The sequence below is a fragment of the Agelaius phoeniceus genome, chromosome 2, assembly GCF_051311805.1.
Source record: "Agelaius phoeniceus isolate bAgePho1 chromosome 2, bAgePho1.hap1, whole genome shotgun sequence".
NCBI classification, from domain to species: Eukaryota; Metazoa; Chordata; class Aves; order Passeriformes; family Icteridae; genus Agelaius; species Agelaius phoeniceus.
The window spans coordinates 87616697-87635848 of record NC_135266.1 but is presented as its reverse complement, the minus strand read 5'-3'; the positions used below and the strand labels follow the sequence as shown (position 1 = coordinate 87635848).

Sequence of the window (19152 nt, the reverse complement as noted above, 5' to 3'; positions counted from 1 at the left end):
ACACCCAGGGGAAATCTGTATTGATAGTAAGAAAGGGAAGAAAGAGAAGGTTAGAGGATTTGGATTTTGAAGATGGACTACCCAAGCTAAAGCTGCAAATACCTAGACAGAAGCACTGGTGCACATTATTCTCTGCTGCTCACTGTCCAGTGAGCATGTTGGACTCCCCTAAGGCTCAGCTCTCCTCTGTCACTGCATAGTGCTTGGGACAGTCCTACCAGAGCCTCTGGGCTGATACCCACAGCTTCCGTGTCTCAAGTTAGTTTTTCCAGTGTAGTGAGGACTGAAAGATGCTGGGTTGGATGTACTTGGTAAATCAAAGCTGTCAGCTCTAAAATCTGTGCTTTCTCCTCTGGACAGACCCTTCTACTTAAAGGAGTTTGTGCAGACACTGAACAGGAAGCCAGGATGCTGATGCCACCGTAGGAGAAGAATGGCTGGAAGGAGCTAATGATGAAAATGACATGGATGATCAGTGTAATATATTGGTCACTGCTTAGTTTTAGCAGGGGCTGAACAGTAATCTCCATGTTTTTTACTTCCTCCCAGTCTGACATCATCAACCTGCCTTAAAATAACATTTAAAATGGGTTTTATTTTGTTTTCCAGTAAAGGATATAAAAGAAGCAAATCTGCCCTTCAGCAACAAGCTTATTGCATGTAATATTCTAACTTTATATCATCTCAGCCTAATCTCTTTAGACTTTCTTTGATTGCATTTTCCAGATGTAAGCACTTGCTTTTAGCGAGCTTTCTAGATTGGTATTTCAAATGATCTGCCTATGTCAACTGTTTTTACTTTAAATTTGCTTTCAAAATCCTTCCAGGTGTACTTCAAAGTAATTGGTGTGCTTGCTATCATCTTAGATTCATGTTTATTGGAGAAATTATGCTTTCTTTTCCATGTGGTTTCTCATACCCTAGGAAAGCAATATTAAATATGACAGGATGGCATAGCAGCTGGCTGTAATGCAAGTTTATTCTTTGCAGTCTGATTAATTGTGAATTTCTTGGATTAAGAATAAAATGTCCTGTAAAGAAGATGTGTACTATCATATTTGTCCAAGCTGCTTCCTGAAGTCTCAAAAAAATGGTCACGAATAGATTCTTGCATCTTTATTATTACATTTCTAAATACTGTTATTTTTCAGGTAATGGTCCATTCAAAATGCAAAAACCATTTATTCATGTTCCACAATGCCCTGTGCTTGTGACAGGCATTGGTGTGATAAACATACAACTACAATAAGATAGGCTTCAAAAGAGAAGAGAGTACTTGGCTTTTTAATTTAGGTGTTGTATCTATCCTTATTCTGGCCTATCACTTCAGAATATTTTCATTGCAATTGCTTTCATAATTATCTGTTAAACTTCACAGCTGGTCCTCCACATTTTAATCTGCCCTTCTAATGTTCTTCTGAGGAAGAGCAGTTGATGCTGATCTCAGACTTCAGTCATGAAAAGTTTTGAGACAGATCCCTCAGAAAAAATCAGAAGTCACCCTTCCTCAAAACAAAAAAAAAAATCAGTGCAAGTTCTGGGGCTTTAGGCACTTCTTCTTCACTTGTGATAGCCTTTAAAAATTCCAGGAGGAGAAGTTCATTGTGCTAAACATGAGAATTGGTAACAAAAATATTGTTTCTGGAAAGTACCCAGCTCTCACTATGACTGCATTTTCTACTTTGAAGCTTTACTTATGAGAAGTGGCGTGGTGAATCATTCATCTTTATTGTGGTGGCTAAGGATGGTCAAGTGCCTAGAGGAACACTTTGGTGTTTGAAGGTCCTGGCTTCAGTTTTAGGCAGGTTTCTTTGTGGCTCAGGCAGCTTTATCCAGCCTGTCTTGCAGGGATATTGAGACAGAGGACTGGGGTGCTTAGACCCTCCAGTAAAAGAGACTAAATAGGTGACCAATGTCTTCTGGATTTGAAGGGAAAGAGTAAAAATTTCTTTGCCCCCGCAATGTTTCACTGTCTAAACTTGCACTACTATAAACACAACTGTTCTATTTCTGGGATTGCAAGGGTATCTTCAAGGGTATTGGTTTCTTATGAAGAAATAAGTGGAGCTTTAAAATATGAATTTAAGTATTAGCTTTCTCTCATTTATTTTTAGTAAAATTTACATAAGAAGCAAAGTCAGTGTTAGTATAGTCTTCTGTTAGGTTGTAGTTTTCGAATGCCTTTACTGTACAGTAGCAAAGCAGTTTGCAGAGATGAGGGTAAGGAAGAGGATAGCTTAATTGTAACCTAGGGCAATTCAGAAACAGTTTATAATAAGGGCTTTTGTAGGATGTGCATTCCAATGAGGCTTGTGCATAAGAAAATACACCCACACTTTACAGGTTTGAACTGAGCTTACTTTGTGTGTGTTTTGTTAGTCAGCAGTGTCGAGAGCTTTCTCTTCTAAATACTTTTTGATTGTTTTGAAGAACACAAGTGCAACATGAAATACTGTAATCATACTAAAACCATCTAAAAATATTAGCTGGACTAGTATGATGAATGTCAAGGGAATGAATTCTGCAGCTGGGATATAAAGTGTGTGAAACCATAAATTGGAATGTATCACTTGACACAGCATGTTGGAACCACTTATAAATGCGCACTAGAAAGAAAAATCAAATTGTGTTGTTAATAATTATTTTTTTCCCTAAAATTGCCTCTTTACCCCTCCCCAATCCAATCTATTTCTGGAATGGTGTACCTCTTCAGAAGGATATTAGCTTGCATATCTGTGCTGTGCTGTCCTGGAGAAATGGAGGCCCAGCAGGGGAGAAGCAGCCTAGAAGGTCTAGAAGTGCTGCCCTGCATTCCGACTTTAAACATTTAAACCTTCCAGCTGGCCACCAGCTCTGCAGCAGCAATGTTGCCTTCAGTTTTTTTGGCCTTGTCCCAGCACTTGGACTTACTGGAAGCAGCTCTGCTGCTGCTGCTGGGGCTGAGACACGTGTGGCTGGAACGTGGTGTGCTCACTCCAGTGGTATGCATCTGAGCTGGTGCTGGCCTTGGGAAGGAGCCTGTGTTCCTACCTTGTTTGCCACCTCTCTTCACCCACGGTGCCTTGTTTCCTTCATGTGTCTTGCAGCGTGTTATCCATTCTGTTTGAAACTCTTCCAGGATTCATGGTTTCTTTTGGGAAATGTTGCTGCTGCCAGATGCTAGATTTCTAGATGTCCTACTGAAACTTCCCTTTTCCTTGGTTCAACCTGTTAGTACTTATCAGAATTCTATTCTTTAGTAATGCAAATAATATTTCTTTTCAATCCTTCCCCCATGTAAACCTTTGGGATTCCACGTTGCTTTCTTCTAGCTTCTGTCTGGCTGAGATTTAGGTAGCTGTTCTTTCCCTTCTTAGGTCTTCCTTTTCCTGTGTAGTACTCCTAGTTGTTGTATCTACTCCCTCCCTCTCATTAGTGCCTTACAGTTTTTCTCATAATAGTATGACAGTTTCTATACAGAGCTAGATTAATGCAGCATTCCTTTGTAATGCACTTCATTACATTTTTCTGTGCTGTTTTATCTATCTCTTAATTTTATGATTCTTATGATCTATGTGAACTTGTTCCATAGAGTTCTGATATTATTTTAAACACCGAGGAAGACCTAGTAGTCTCAGTAAAGATCCATTGATTTGTGTTGTTATTTATGTGTGCTCATTTTTATAGTTCCTCAGGAAGCTTTCATACACAGCTTATACAGTTCATTAGTTCCTTCAGTATTTGTTTCCTTCAGTATTTTTCCCATTTTGGTTTTAGAAATGTGGTGGCCAGTGCAAGTTGCAGCTGAATTGCTGAAGTTGTAACTTCAATTAATGTCCCAGTAAACAAAATCAAGGCTAGTTTAGTATTTGGAAAGGAAAATTATACAATGTAAGAAATGGATCTCGTAGCTTAAAACAAATACCCCAAGCTCCCATTTTTTTAAAATTTATTTTATGATTTTTATTTTTAAGTTGGCATTGGTCCTGTGTTCCAGCCTGCAGTAACACTGTGTTGTATTTCAGTAAGTGACAGGATGTTTGTATTGATCCTTCATGCACATTAGCAAGGAGGGAGTCCAGTAATTACAAATTGGCAAAATTCCTGTTGGGATGACTTGGTTTTCTCCCCTTGAGGTCCTTCTGAAATATCAAATGGAAACAGGAGTTTTCATTTCCTGACACTCTGAAGTGCAGTTATCGTAGACTTTGAAGTGGAATATATTAAAACTGGCTGGTAGAAGTGAAAATCTAATTTCTGCTCTGCCCTCCTGGTGATAAGCCGTGAGTGAAAACAGCGCGAGGTTGAAGTTAGTGGCTAAACCAGGTGATTCTGGGTAGTTGGTTCTTCTGAGCAGAGAGCATACCTAATGGTAGATGGTTATGCTCTCAAATGTGGCTGAATTGCATTGCTTTGCAGTTTCTTGAAACTTGGTAAACTCTCTAATAATGAGCTGTAGTTTGCACCAGAACTGTGTGAGGTGATTCCAGAAACAAAACCATGAAATAGAATTCCTTATATCTGAAAGCAGATAGAAGGATGAATCAAGTTCTACATGATGCCATCTGAGAGGCTTTGTTTTTTATAATTATTTTTAATTTCTTCCTACAGTGATGTAAAAAGATAAAGCTACATGATCCAGGAATTGACTGTGCAGAGCACCATGATATCCAGACAATGAAATTGATGTTTTCAGCCCCAAAGCATTGTTTGTTTGTGTGTTTACTTAAAGTGATACTTTGGCTCTATTGCAACTTAGGAAAGTGGCTGCTATTTTCTGAAATATATACCTTTCTCCTGTTTCACAGTGGCATGAAAAAATCTTACTATAATGAAAAGTCTTACTGTGGTGAATGTTGCATTTGTTAGTCCTGATATTAAATGAGCTCTTTATGCTTTATGTATAGTCAACTTTTTAAACAGCAAATGTTTTCTTCTTTTCTCTCTGAGGGTAACATTTATTTCTATTGGTTTGAGACTTTTAAAAACCATAAGACAGTGAAAAATCTTAATTTGTTTGACAGAGAGAGCCAGAACATTTTAAAATTTGAAAAGATTCTTGTGCTTGGTGAATCTTGCTGTCATTCTGTATACAAACATAGGAGAAATCTTCTCTTAACACAGGATAAATCACACTGATCACCTTATCAAAAGTTGAACATGGTAATTTTTGCTTCTTTTTTATGATAGCACTTTTCCTTCCTCACCTAAACCAGCATCTTTATTCTAACTCCCAGCATTTTTCCTTATCTTTTTGCATCCTGTTTATTATTCCTTTATGACCATCTTCTTTTACAACTTATTTACAGCTTCACTTTTTTTTCCTCTTTTGACTCTTCATCCAAATTTATTGTAGCACTTACTTTCTAGTGTGGAATTAACTACATATTTGGAAAAATGGAAATTTTATGAAAGGTACTTCAAATTTGTGTCCTTCCTAACTGTGTTTGCAATGTCTGTGCAACAGTAAGCTGTACATTGTACCTGGGTCTGCCTGTAGAAACTGTTTCCCTTTTTAAGTTATTTTTGTTTGTATTTGTGGTCAGTCTTTGTATGGATCTTTGTGTGTTAATGATAGCACACATATTTCTTAGGGCCTGAAGATGACTGTGAATGCACATGCATTAGAAAAAGACTTACCAGGTTTTGCTGCTGTATTTGTAGAATGGGAAGCAGATGTGGTTTAACGCTCATACTGTTCTTCTTCCTACAGACAGAAGCTTGTTGAAAAGATGTTTTGCATAAATTTGATTTTGTACTGCTACCTTATGGCATTCTCTCAATGAATAAAACATTACTTTGAAACAATGATTTGCATTAAAACAGTCTTGAAAGACTTTTATGGAAATTTGTGCAGTCAGTCACATTATCATGATTAAACCTTAATTTAGCCCTGTACCTAGTACCATGTATAATCTTTGTGGACATGGTCTGGTTTAGTACTCTGGTAGGCTACTGCATCATGTAATCTGATTGTGGAGCTTCCTGATCTCCACTCTGAAAGCAGGTTCATCGTGCTGCTCATTTCTGTTGGGAAGCAGTTGTAAATATTTCCTCTCTAATGGGAAGCTTTCCTCTTTATTCTAGCCTGCATTTATTTAGGATTAGTTTATATCTATTTAGTCATTGTCAGTATTATCCTTCAGTTCAAACAGCTCCCTTTTGTCATTGGCGTTGACAAACGATGTCTTTACAGAGCACAGTCTTGTTCCATCCAGCCATTGTTTTGTACAGTGAGCTGAGCAATTTTTGTCCCTTCTGAAATTATAGGCTCCCATTCATCACTCCCATCTGAGTGGAGCTTCTTTGCACCTGTTGAGCTTTCTCCTTTCTTTTATCAATAACTAGAGAACAGTGTGTTCCACTGTTGACTTGCATGAAGACATAACTATTTTCACTGCCTCTATTGGAAATAGATGTAAGGGGTTTGGTGCATACAGTGATAGTTTATGGTCAGTTACCATACTTTTCTGCCTCTTCAAATAGATTAATTCTACATATGGAATAAGGATTCATATTCACATTGAAAGGTGTGTTCATGTCCATCATATTTAATCCTGTTCTTGTCATTTCAGTCTGCAAGTTCATTCATTTCTCTCCCAGATAATGTGGTCTGCCTTTCTTTTGATGGACATGTTGAAGATAAGATAAAATATTGAAAAGCAGTCTTTGGTCACTAAAGAAAAGTTAGGTCACTCCCTGGACCAGTATTCAAAGAATCCAGTAGTGAAATATAAGAATGCTGTAGAGAGTTAAGCTCAAGTCTGTCCACATGCATTCATCAAATTTCTGATGTACCCTATTTCTTATAGGCACAACCAATAATTTCTTCTTTAGTTATTTTACATATCTTCTGCCTTGTGCCATAGTTGCAATTTCTCCATTCACTGGTTTTCCCACGGAGCTCTGCTGCATTATGATTCCCCTGTTTTAAAAAAAGGAAATTTAGTGAAAAAATATGTATCTTTTTGGCAATTTGAACTGTTTTCCCATTTCCAACCTCCTTGTTCGTTAAATAACTGTTTCACTTCCTTGTTTGTTAAATAACTGTAGAGTTATAGGTCTGCATTGTGTCACTTTTTTCTTCTTTCTTGGTATTCTTTGCTAATCTCTGTGCATATCCCACTGCCATTTTTTGGTGGAATTAATAAAAATCCCTTTTAATGAATTTATAAGCTATTCTGTGTGAGGATAATCCTATAAAGACTAGCTAGACTTTTATGAAATATGTATTCCTGGGGACCTGGGTTTGCAAGAGGCCTTGGAGTTTTTGTTCTTGAAAAAAGTAATTTTGCTAGCAGCATGCCAGAGGATTTTATTGTTCCCCTGCCCCCATTTCCCCTTTTAAAAAAATGTACACAACTTTCAATAAGTATGTTTGCAGATAGGCTTGCCTAATCCATGCTGCAAATGTTCTGAGTAATATGGGCCAAAAAGTGCAGAGAAGGAGTGGCAGGAATGTACAGCTAGATTAGGTCTATGGTATTTCCTCTCTCAGCAAGATGTTCCCAGATTAAATGCTCATAAATTTTCAATAATTTAATGTAATTATAGCTTAACAGGAAGTGTTGAAACCTTCCCTTCCCTTTCCTACAGAAGAATCTGTTTTCTGCATTCTTACACCCATCTGAAGTTTGTTATCCTACTGCAACTCTCTTCCACAGTCATGTGCCTTCCCAATTGTGCATAAACATCATGGTATTTCTTTTGTTTGGCATTTTCATATTTGAATTTTTGCCAGGCTTTTGACAGTTTCATAACTAAGTGACCTTGAAAAGTGACATTTATGTAATGTCTACTGACTTCTCTTGAAAATGGGCATAGTTGAGCACTGCTTTAGAAAGCAGAAGTTTCACTATCCAGACTATGTAACCTTTATTCTACTTTTCAAGGCTTAATGACATGTTTGCATGATTTACAGGAGGACATGGCAATTGTGTTACACAATGGCATTTTTGAGTGAATTTCTTCCAAACATCTCTGTTGAAAGTGAATTACTACCCATTGCAACGCTGTGGGAATCTGGTAAAAGAGTAATGATTCCACAAAGGATTTAAGCACAAAAAAGGCCTTTTATATTGGTATAAACTTGTATATCCTTACAGAAGGATTTGTTTTGATACAGAAGTTTTTGTTTTCAGCTGGGCTTCTTTTACATGGAGGAACATAATTCAGATCTGTCTAGAAGAGGGAGATCTCTGGCACATCTGATTTGACTTGTTATAACTTGGTGAAATTCGTGGTTGGGCAGGATATTATGTTAAATCAATAAGGAAGCAATTTAAAGAAGTTCTGATAAAAATCAGATGAGATTTTTAACTGGTTGAGAAGGCTGTCTCGAAGTGAGATTTGTATGTACTTTGTGAGAATACAGAAGAGCTACCTTGTTCAATGGAGCTAGGTACATTTCTGCTACATGTGTTCTGAAATAACCTTTTTCCATTTGAGTATGAATTTTCTTTAAAATTGTGAAGTATGAATTTTTGTTTTTAGAGGTGCTGCAATACCTTAGGGTTATATGAACACATTTTTTTATGTTTTGCTTTTCTTTTGGATGGATCTTGGCAAGTAGGACTCCTGAAAAATAGCTGCTTGAATTAGGGGTGTGATTCAGAAAGGACCTACTCACTCTTGTTCCTTGTTCTAGAGTGTGAAATGCTTTTGGGATTTTCTGCTGAATAAAAAATACAGAAATTGGAGGGGGAGGGGTGGTGTCTTCATAACCTCATAAATTGTATATTTCATTGGGATATTGGCAAATTAGATTTCAGTTTTATATATATTTAACTGATGGTGTGTGAAAATGTGCAGTTTATTTTGTATAAGCCTTTTTTTAAACAGATTTGCTCATTTTTCCAAATTGTATGGCATTTAATTCCCATAACATAACCTCTATTCTCAAAATTATGATTTGTGGTTAAGTGAAAAAGCTGAATCTGCATCCCTTCTGTTGCGAGATGCACCATTTCCTTTTGTTTCACTTAAACTTTGCAGGATTTCATTGCACTTTTGCTTAGGTCAGCACCATTGGGAAAAGAAAAACAAGCCAAATCTAAATCACTGTACAAGAGCTGGGTTCTTGGCTTTTATTACTTTCCCTGGTCTTTGCAGCGTATGTAATTTTTTTGCATTGAGTAGAATGTAGGATAGAGTCCGGGAAGGGACCTTTAAGACCATCTAGTTCCACTAGACCAGGGATGGAGAGCAGTGGTGTCTTGCTGGGTCACTTTCTGGATGAAAACTGTTGAACCTGTCTCTAATGAGTGAATGTAATTTTGTTAGATTTAGTTAAAGTGTATAGTACCCAATTCTAAATCTCTGCTTTGTGTTTCTGTCCTACAGGGAACACAGTGAGTAACCTGATTTTCATTCTACCTCCAATCTATGGTGCGATTCAGACCTATAAAGATGGCCTTGAAAAACGATATTTAGCTGCATATTTGTGTCTTACAGGTATGTGTAAAACTTAATTTGCTCTTTCCTTATAAAGAGAGCTCAGATATGCAATGGAAAATCTATCTAGATATTGATAAACCAAGTAGTTAAACCAAAATACTATGTGTGTGAAAGGTAGACCTCAATTTGCTACACTTGTTAATGTTTACAGAAATTTGTATCTTTTGGAGGAACATGAGATTAGAATTCACTAAATAATTCGATCAGATTTTAAAGTGATCCTTTTCTGGCTTTGGGTCCTGCTCAGTGCATCTTAGCTCGCTCTCTGTACTTTTCTGATCATTTACAGAAGGTGTTTTGTGTATTCTACTTATAAACAGTTTCACACTATATTAGTATTTTTGTGACATTTGTATGGGAGAGTAATAGAGGAAGTGGCCAAGATGTAGAGGGAACTGGAAAGGCATTCTTTCATGACTTCAAATTTGTTTCCAGTTCCTCTTTGGCATATATCACCCAGCCATCATGTCTGGGAAGTTTTGCAAGAATGGAAGAACAACATGATATTCATGTTTAGATCAACTCAAGGGAAGTCTGTCCATTCTAAAATAACAAAATTCAGAAAACAACCAAGTTCCTTTTAAATGTTAATTATGTGACTAGAAGTCTTGTTCCTTATGAAAAAAACGTTTGAAGATGGTTCAGATTTGGCAGTTGGATCTCAAAACTAGATTTCATAGAATCTCTGTGTTCCACAGGATTTCTGTATTTGCTATAGCTCTTGTCTTTATGGAGATTTTTCCCAGTCTTTGGAGTGGTAAGGGATTGATAAATGTTACTTTTAAAATTGGCCTGTTATGTATGTGGATGGACCTTGCAGAAAAATGCATATCTATGTGCTAAATGTATCCTTGATACCAGTTAAACTGTAACATACACAAGGTGCAAATTCATCAGTTTTCAGTTATATTAGCTTTCCTGATCTATGTGAAACTAGGCAGCAACAATGCACTGCTTTTCATATTGTCTGAGCACTTTCTAATAAGCCATTTGTAGGCTTTCTATGGTTTCATGTAATTATTAATTTTTGTCTCAGTATGAAACAGAGAGAATTCTTAAAGGTCAGGGCTTACTTTTAAAAAGAGGAGGTAGAAGTGGTGTGTAAATGTTTGCTGAAGTTGACTTTGGGTGTTCTTGAATCAAAGTGTCCCATACTGCCATTCTTTTTAAACTATGAAAAGGAATCCCTTAAATTAAAACTTAGTTTGAAACGGTTTTCACCATGATTTGTGGCTACCTCTGTCAGTGACAGTTTATGATGGACAGAGTGTGCAGTCACTATCTGACCAGAATGTCAGGCTGTCACACCAGATGGGCATTTCTCACATCCCATTTAATGTTTAAAATATTTTTAAAAAGCAAAAAAACCCAAACAACACCAAAAAAAAAAAACAACAAACCCACCAAGAAAAAAAAACAAACAAAAAACAAACAAACAAATAAAAAGCCAGCAAACCCAACTGTCTTTGATCACAGTAAATACCTTGTATTTCAATTTTTCCTCTCTCTGCTGTTGCTGAAAGCGAGCTCAGCCTGTATTTGGACAGCAGTGCTGGAAGACAGTCCTGAGTTCCATCTAGGCTAATCTGTTACTGAGTTGGCTTTGATTCCTGTCTGAAGTGATAAATGGCTTGATTTTTATCTCATATGTTGGAACCTAACATTAAAGGTCTCTCCCAAAAGTGTTTCCCTTCTGCTTTGTGTCTGCTTCAATATTTGTAACCCTGTTTTACAGCAGTTGAAAGATGTAAAGAAATGTAGAAGACTTTATAGTTTGCAGTGAAAAACAGGAACAAGATGATTTGGAATCACAAACCACTTAACATTTGCTCTACTACAGAATAAAAGCAGTGAATGAAAACATAAAAAGAATTTTAAATATGGTTGAAATATGTCAGGAACATTGCCATTCTCTCTGTGCATGTGACTGAACAAGAGGCATACTGAAGTGGAGATAGAGTAAGTATACAGAAAATTCTTTTTGTAAGGAGTATCAGACAGAATTCTTTACATTGTATGAATTTTATTTATTAACAGGTTTCACTCTATTTATTTAATTTGTAACAAATAAATGTAGACTTAATCTGTGAAAAGATAGCGAATTTAACACAAACTTGTGATTTCACTTGAGACAGCATGCTTCATTAAAGACCATACAGCAGAGCTTCTAAGTGAGGGTTCTTTTGTTAAAGGAGAAATTCTTTAACAGTTCTGCTGTGAAGATGGGGGTGGAAGGGAGGGTACTTTAGTTCAGTTTGAGCAATTTTGAATAGTTACTGAGATTTTACAAGATACTAAAAGACAGCTGTCAAAGCCAACGTTCAAATTAAATCTGTTAGCATTTGAGAACATGAGGTGTTGTTTCTAGACATTATTTTGATCCAAATCAGCTGCTTCTTTTGCATGCTTCCAGACATTTAGCTGATTGTCAGTTTCTTTGTGTTTTGCCGCACCGTGTTCAGTTCTTGCCTTTTATACCCACAATCTCTTTGGTTGACATTTATTTCCTTTTTGAAGTAAATGCATTTTGCACAATGAAAGTTCTGTTCGTTTCATATACATGGTAAGATCTTAGCTGCATAACAAGGGGTATTTCTGAATAATTGCTCAAATAAATTTCTTGTTCATACTGGTGCCAATACTGAGTTACACTTTTCAGCAAGGCCTTTGAGATACAGCACACTGTTCTCAGCCCTTTTTTCTGCTGCCTTTCAGCAAAAAGTGCATGTTCTCAATTAACTCAGTAGGACCTGGGTATGATTTTTAAGCTGTAGAGAACCATTTAATCAGCATATAAATTATGAAGACTAATCTTAAGCCATTATTTCAGTATGTTGCGTCACCTGAAGTAGGTGGAACAAATCAGACCATTCCTACCTCAAGGAATAAGCAGTTGGTTTAGAGTAGTTCCTTATGATTCTGGAGTGTTGTATCAGATTCTACACATGCCAGTTCCTCATACATATTGGGGAACAGTGATTTTGAAGGGTCTTGATTTTTAAAAAACTCTGTGTGTGTGTGTGTGTATAAATACATATATAAAAAAGTGAAACTTCTGGACCTAATGAAATAAGAAAGCACTCGATGAAGTAATGTTTGTTAGATACTTCACTTGAAATTTAGAAGGATTGTCCTCATTTATATTTCTTTGGCCTGTTTAATAAGGGCTCAGTAATTCAAGCATTGCCAAAGTGGAGGAAAGAAAGAAGGTGTAAAAATTTTTCTATATTAGGAATAGCCATAGGAACTCTTAATAAGCAACGTATTAAATCTAATTTCCAGTGAAACTCTGTGTCTGTGAAAACAGTTGTTAGAACCTCTTCAGTCAGAGTTAATTCCCTTCTTCTTACCTAACACCTGTAGAGAAGCTCCCAGGGCCGTGTCAGTGTTGTTAAATCAGCTGTGGTTGGGAGCATTCCTGAGTGCTGAAGCCAGGCAGCGTGGAACAGCCCGTGTCTGTTGATCTTAGCCTCCAAAACAAGGTGACCGCATACAGATTGCCTGCTGAGCACAGGCCCCAGCCTCTGCCGGCTGCTGGGCTGTGCCTGGAAGCTGCCTGGGGAAAGTGCTTGTTGGAATAGGCCACATTCATACCTCAGACTGTTCCAACAACTCACTAGTGCAGACACTTGTACCACAGTGTCTGGGAATAGTACCAGCCACGCTGGGGGTTAATTGCAGAGCTGTACCTCTGGAGTAACCAGTGTCTCTCCTGTCTCTTATGCTGTGGAGGGGAAACCTTTACAACACAAAATAATCCATTAAAAGTAGTTAAGTTAATTCTACTTTTTCATCTTGTTTCATTCTTTAACTTTTAATGGTGCAGTGTGTTGTTGTTTATCTTTAATTAAGTTCTGTCATTGTAAAAACATAAAATGGAATTTAGCTCCAAATTTAAACACCTAAATGTATGTGTCTACCTGTGCAGAAGGTTCTGTCTGCCAGTGCAGTCAGTAAAGTCAGGAGAATCATTTGACTTGTTATAAAACACCTGTTTGGCCAGCTGCATTACTCTTAATAATGACATTTTCTTAGTGGAAGCTTTGACAACTAGTTCATGTGTAGATACTTAAATAATGGTGTTTGCATCTGGAGCATCCTTCCTTCAGAATATTTTCATACAGTGCCTGTATAGTTACCATTTCTGTGAAATCTTAATAAACTGCTTTTTCTGTAAAGGATTTCGGTTCATAATGAGAATTTTGAGTGCTGATGGAATAGTTACATCAAACTGAATTATCACTGATTATATGATGTTTCTGATGCTTCCTAAAATTATTGAAAAAAATCCCTCTAGGATTCAAATCCTGGAGGTTCATAGGGTTCATATATAGAGCTGGATCTTTTGTATAATATTCAATTATTTCTAGCCATTGGTATTGCCCATAAGTTTTTTGACAGTATTTATATGAAGTAAAGTTTGTAGATGCATTGATTTTACATCATCATAGCACCACTATTTTATCCACTGGCAGTAACTACACAGGGTGTTTGCTGCAGGACAGAAAAAGACCCTGTTAGTCTGCATAGAGCAGCAGCCCTGACTTTGCATTTCTAGTCTTCTGAAGTGCAATTTTGATCTCATAATATTGTGATTTAATGTGTATTCTGTGCTTAATACATAATTTATATATATCCCCTGTAACTTGGGAGGTTCATTGATGTAAAAATGCCAAGTGACTTGTAGTATTTATGAAAAATGAGTTACAGTAGTTAGAGAGGAAATGGTACTTACTGCTTCAGATGGTGTTAAAGCTTCCCAACCAATATGCAGCTTTTAGTGAGTTAAGCTCCTCTGCCAAAGGAAACACCTAAAATATGAAAACTGCTTACAAGGTAAGGAGCAAATTTATTGTTCAGTGTGTCAGTGGCTGTATGGGACAGTTGCTTCTCTTGAAAACTTGTGTCATTGCAGTGATCATGATGACTCATATTTTGAAAAGTACAAAGCTGGCAGAATGTCTCATTGCAGATGATTTTTGTGAAGTAGATATTTCTTAAAAATGTCTCGAGCCTGGAACCATAAGATCTGTCCCTGAAAGCTTTCTTCTTCCAGGTATCTATTTTATATAGATACTATAAATAAAACATTGTTCTACAATGCATAGTAAAATTTCATAATCAGAGAAACTCCAGGTGTGATTATTGCACAGAAGAAAGAGGGGTTCTATCAATTTTAACTGTAAAAACTAACTATAGTCATGGGATTAATGAACTTGAAATACTAATATCTGCAGCATGCTAGATTTTTTTCAAAGACCGAAGAAGAATTAGTCTAGAAGTAATTGCTTCTTACTGTATAGGAGGAAGCAAAGGAATTCCTTGATTGTTGAGATTTATTAACACAAATAACATTAACAAAAACAAACAAGAAAACCCCAGCCATATATTTTGCTAATTTAAAATCTGTTGAAATTTCTTATGCAATGATTTTGCCTGTACTTGAAAATGACATTTATTACAAATTGTAAGAGTTTGTATGCTGTGACAGGCAGGATAATGGATGGCAATATTTTAATGATGATCTTAATGGGTTTTTTCCTCCAGAATGAACAGTTGTTGTCACATATTCTGTATACATAGAAAAATGGCTATGAGAATTTCTCATCAGAATCTTAATGAAGGTGAAAGCAGTTATAGCTTGCTGTTTGGAAGGATTTTTCAGAAGCAAACCAATGTAATCAAAATTTACAGAAGTGCGTGTGGTTGTTTGTTTTCTGGTAGGAACTCTGTTTAATTTTCCCAGAGAAATAATGACACTGAAGTGTTTGGTAATACATTTTGAAATGTTCTTGTATTACAGTTTTGTATTTCAGTAAAGCTACATGCTTAGGTATTTAATTTCCTTGAGTAAGTGTAATAATCACAGTTTTAGTTAATAACATCTAAGGAAGCATCTCCAGACATGTCTCTTGACTGTCTTGGCAATCCTTTACAGAGTGCAAAGAGATAGAATTCTTGTTTATGCCTCAGTGAAACTTGACTGGTGTGTGTAGACAAGGTGATAGTCTAGCCACAAAATATAGCAGCACTACTCAGTGATCAAGACTTGAGTGCAAATTACTTGGCTTTCTCTAAAACTACAGTCTGAGGTAAAACATAATTTCTTGAAGGAAGACAAGATATCACATTACTGTACTTGTTCTTGCAATATAAAACTGAGCTAGTGTTTGATGCAAGTGTTTTACTGATAATATTTCAAAGTAATGAATGATGCATTAAATACTGTACTAGCTTTCCTCTAAACAGAGCAATCTAACTTCCAAGAAGCATTATTCATGCCTGACTGAAAAAACCGTATAGGCAAAGTATATGTCTCATAAAGTAATTTCAGAAGTAAATTCAAAATGTGGAAAGTATTTCAAATAAATAGAAATAATTTCTTAGAAGCTCGTCTTTCTGTAGAGAAGGCTTGGAAATGGTGATCTCATATCACAAAACAAATCCACCCTATGTGGGGTTGGTTTGTCTACCTTGAATTTCTAGTTCTGAGTTCTAGTAGCAATTCACTTCTGCTTTTGAATCACTGAATAGTCTTGAGTTGGAAGGGAGCCACAATAATCATTGAGTCTAGTTCTTTAATGAGCAGCCCCTGTGGGTATCAAACCCCAGATCTTGGTGTTATTAGCACCATGTTTTATGGAGACAACAAAAAGCTTTTGGTAAAATACATGTTTAAAACTGGACAGTGAGCAGAAATACTGAGAGGCTTTCAGGAGTACTAGTTATTGAATGATGCTTTGCCTTATCGAAGGGTTGGAACAGAGAAATCTTAATTCACTTAAAATTAAAAAAAAAAAAGGGAAAAGATAGATTGATATATAATATTCCATTCATTCTGGGTTCCCTCTGCTCTTCTCCTCTTTGAGATTATGCCCAATTCATAGGACACAGTATTGAGAGGAATTAAAGAGGACATTCACACCCAAAGCCCCATAAATTCAGGGATTTCATTGGTGACTAATATATTAAGTAGAAGGCTGTGGAAAAAGGGGGGTTTGTCTCTGCAGTAGAATGCTGATGGTTCTTTCTCACTGTTAAGCATGCATTTCATGCATTTAAGTTAATGTACCTGAAAATTTTACATGGATACTATTATGCTGATGATAGTTTTGATTTGTTTTCAGCTGTGGGATTGGGATCTTGGTGCTTTCACATGACCCTGAAGTATGAAATGCAGGTGAGTACTGATAAGTAGCTGTGAATCATTTTCTGTGAGTATCTTGCTGTTCAGTCATTTTGCCATTTCTTGTCTAGATGAAACTTGTATAAAATGAGTTAATCTACCTTAAGTATCATTGTACATCACTCCTGCTCTCAACAAGGCAGTAATGCAGGTCTTGTTTCAGTAGGTATTTTCCACTGATTATATACAGAAATATGTACTTGCATCTAAAATAAGAGCTATCATCAGTTGCTTATGGTGGTAAAGGACACTTTATCCTTTGGGAAATCATGTTATCTTTTTACACAAGATGTTATTTTAAAATTCTCACAGCTTTGGCATAATAGCAAGCAGTATAAACTGGAGTTATTGCTATTTATTGTAACTTTTCTCATCTTTTTGTTTCTGTTTATCTAGATGGAGCTGTAGCATTAATATTGAAATCAGTATCTTCTGAGTAGTGGTAATTGAGTCATTTTCCCTCTATTTTCAAGCAGACAGCATTCTGTAACAAGGGACAGGACATAGGGATTGTCCTGGTATTTCCTGTTTTCTAAAGAGACACAGGAAGTCTTATCCTGTTGTCCTCTTTTACGTCTGCAAAGAATAAGGAAATGCATCTTTGAATTAAAGTCAGAGTGAAGTGGGATGTTGTTCAAGATTAAGAAACCTACATTGAAAAGTCTGTGCTAGAAGTCTGTGTTCCCACCACAGTCAATGGAAATACAGTTTAATCAGCGGAGTGGAGAAAGGCAGTTGGCTGGGCTGAATCATTCTCCAGACTCCACTGGCAATCTTTGCTCAAAAAAGATTCATTTGTCTAAACAGAAATGTTTAGTGTTATTTTAGACCCTGTGAGTGTTCTCTCAAGCCTCCAGCTTCCATGCCACAGAGGTGCAAGTTTCTTAGACTCCTGTCACATCTTCCAGTCTTGGATGGGTGTATTGGGAGTGACAGAGCATCTCAGGTGGCATTAGGCAACTATGCTGTGGCAGCTGAATTGAATCCTGCATTTCTGCTGATCACAGTGGGACCTACATATTGCTGATTGTTTGATGTTTACCTCCATAATGCTCTGGTTTGTATCTCTGGCATGTGGTGGAGACTGTCAGCTTCCACAGAGCATACTGTTGTCACTATTCAAGAGTATTTGGTGCTTTTCTTGGCATGAAAAAGGTGGTTTGTACAGCCATTTCACCACTCTCTTCCAAATTAGGGTGCCATTTATCTGTATTTGGTGGTGAAACTGCCTTGAATTTCCACCTTTTTCATATTACTTCCCTCAGCTGCTTGTTCCTATCATGACCAGTATTTCAAATCCTCTTTCTCACACTAATGCAGAGGTGAGCAAGGGCACCCTAAAATCAGGATCATTAAAATGATCCAGACTTTAAACCTTTTATGAATGGAGAGATTGTAGGTTTTTGTTTGTTTTGTTTCAGGTGGGGGTTTTTGGGGGTGTTGTTTTGGTTTTGGTTGGGGTTATTTTTCAGCTGTTGTTGGAGGTTTTGTGTGTGTGTAGAGGCTTTATTTTAATCCAAGTCACTTTGCTGCTACTTGCTCAATACTTCTTGTGTTGCATAAGAACAACTAAGGGACCTATGAGCTGTGGTAAATAAAGTGGGGCAGAAGCAGATGATGAGGAAGCAGGAATGTCTTGCATCATCTTGTCAACTGAAGTAAAAGGCTTCGTGTGAGGCAGGGAAAGTACATTTATTTTGGCAGCCAAGTGAAATCCATGAGTGGTCCATAATTATTCCAATTGTTTGCTTACTGATCACCATGGAGGAAACAGTTCAACCAGTAAATAAACTTTCTTCATTCACTTTATCTCTTGTTATGGTTAAAAATCAGCATAGCTATTCAAGGAGACTTTTTTATTTACATTTGTTTTGCAGTCTTAATACTGTAAATGATCGATTCAATTTGCTTAATTAAGAAAAATGTGAACACTTCTGTTCTTGAAAGCAGTTGTTTAGAATACTTCTGAGGAGTTCACCCCTTTTCTGGTTTTTTATGGGAATTTGCTTGATTGGATTCTTGAGGAATGCACAAAATACTTATTTAGCCAGTGAAATCAGCTCCCTGAGTTCCCTTCTTTCTTTGGTTCTTCTTTGTCCAGGCATGCCTTTGACAGAACTCCTAGAAGCATTAATTCCTTTGGATACAGAAGTCATTGTCTTCTGCATGCAAATTTTAGTTAAGATCTTTTGAGAGGCTCCTTTTTGCTACTGTAATATCCCTGAGATGCTGCCAGCATATGAACTTAAGAGTGTAGGCACCTGCCCAAATTTGAAAGATTTTCCTGTATTGTATTTCTTGTTCTTCCCCCACCTTTTTCTTTAATGAGGTGTTAAATGACTCACACTCTTTATTAGCCACATGAATTAATCCTGTAGCTAATGCCTATCAGACTTGGAAAAGCACATCTCTGAATTTGTAAAATATATTTCTACAAAGCTGAATTCAGCTATTTTGTCCCCTCTATGGCATCACAGCAAAGATAAACTACTGTGATGGCAAGGTGCCGTGGAACATGCCTGCTAGCTTCA

The 19152-nt window shown here is 36.8% G+C and overlaps 1 protein-coding gene across 1 annotated transcript in view; it reads left to right on the top strand.

Moving 5' to 3' along the window:
• Positions 1–19152, top strand: part of ACER3 (alkaline ceramidase 3) — a 56260-nt gene that overhangs the window by 9968 nt on the left and 27140 nt on the right. The window contains exons 2-3 of the mRNA XM_054627674.2: positions 9322–9432; positions 16563–16615. Coding sequence (XP_054483649.1) covers positions 9322–9432; positions 16563–16615 — 164 coding nt within the window. The remainder of the gene's footprint in view (positions 1–9321; positions 9433–16562; positions 16616–19152) is intronic.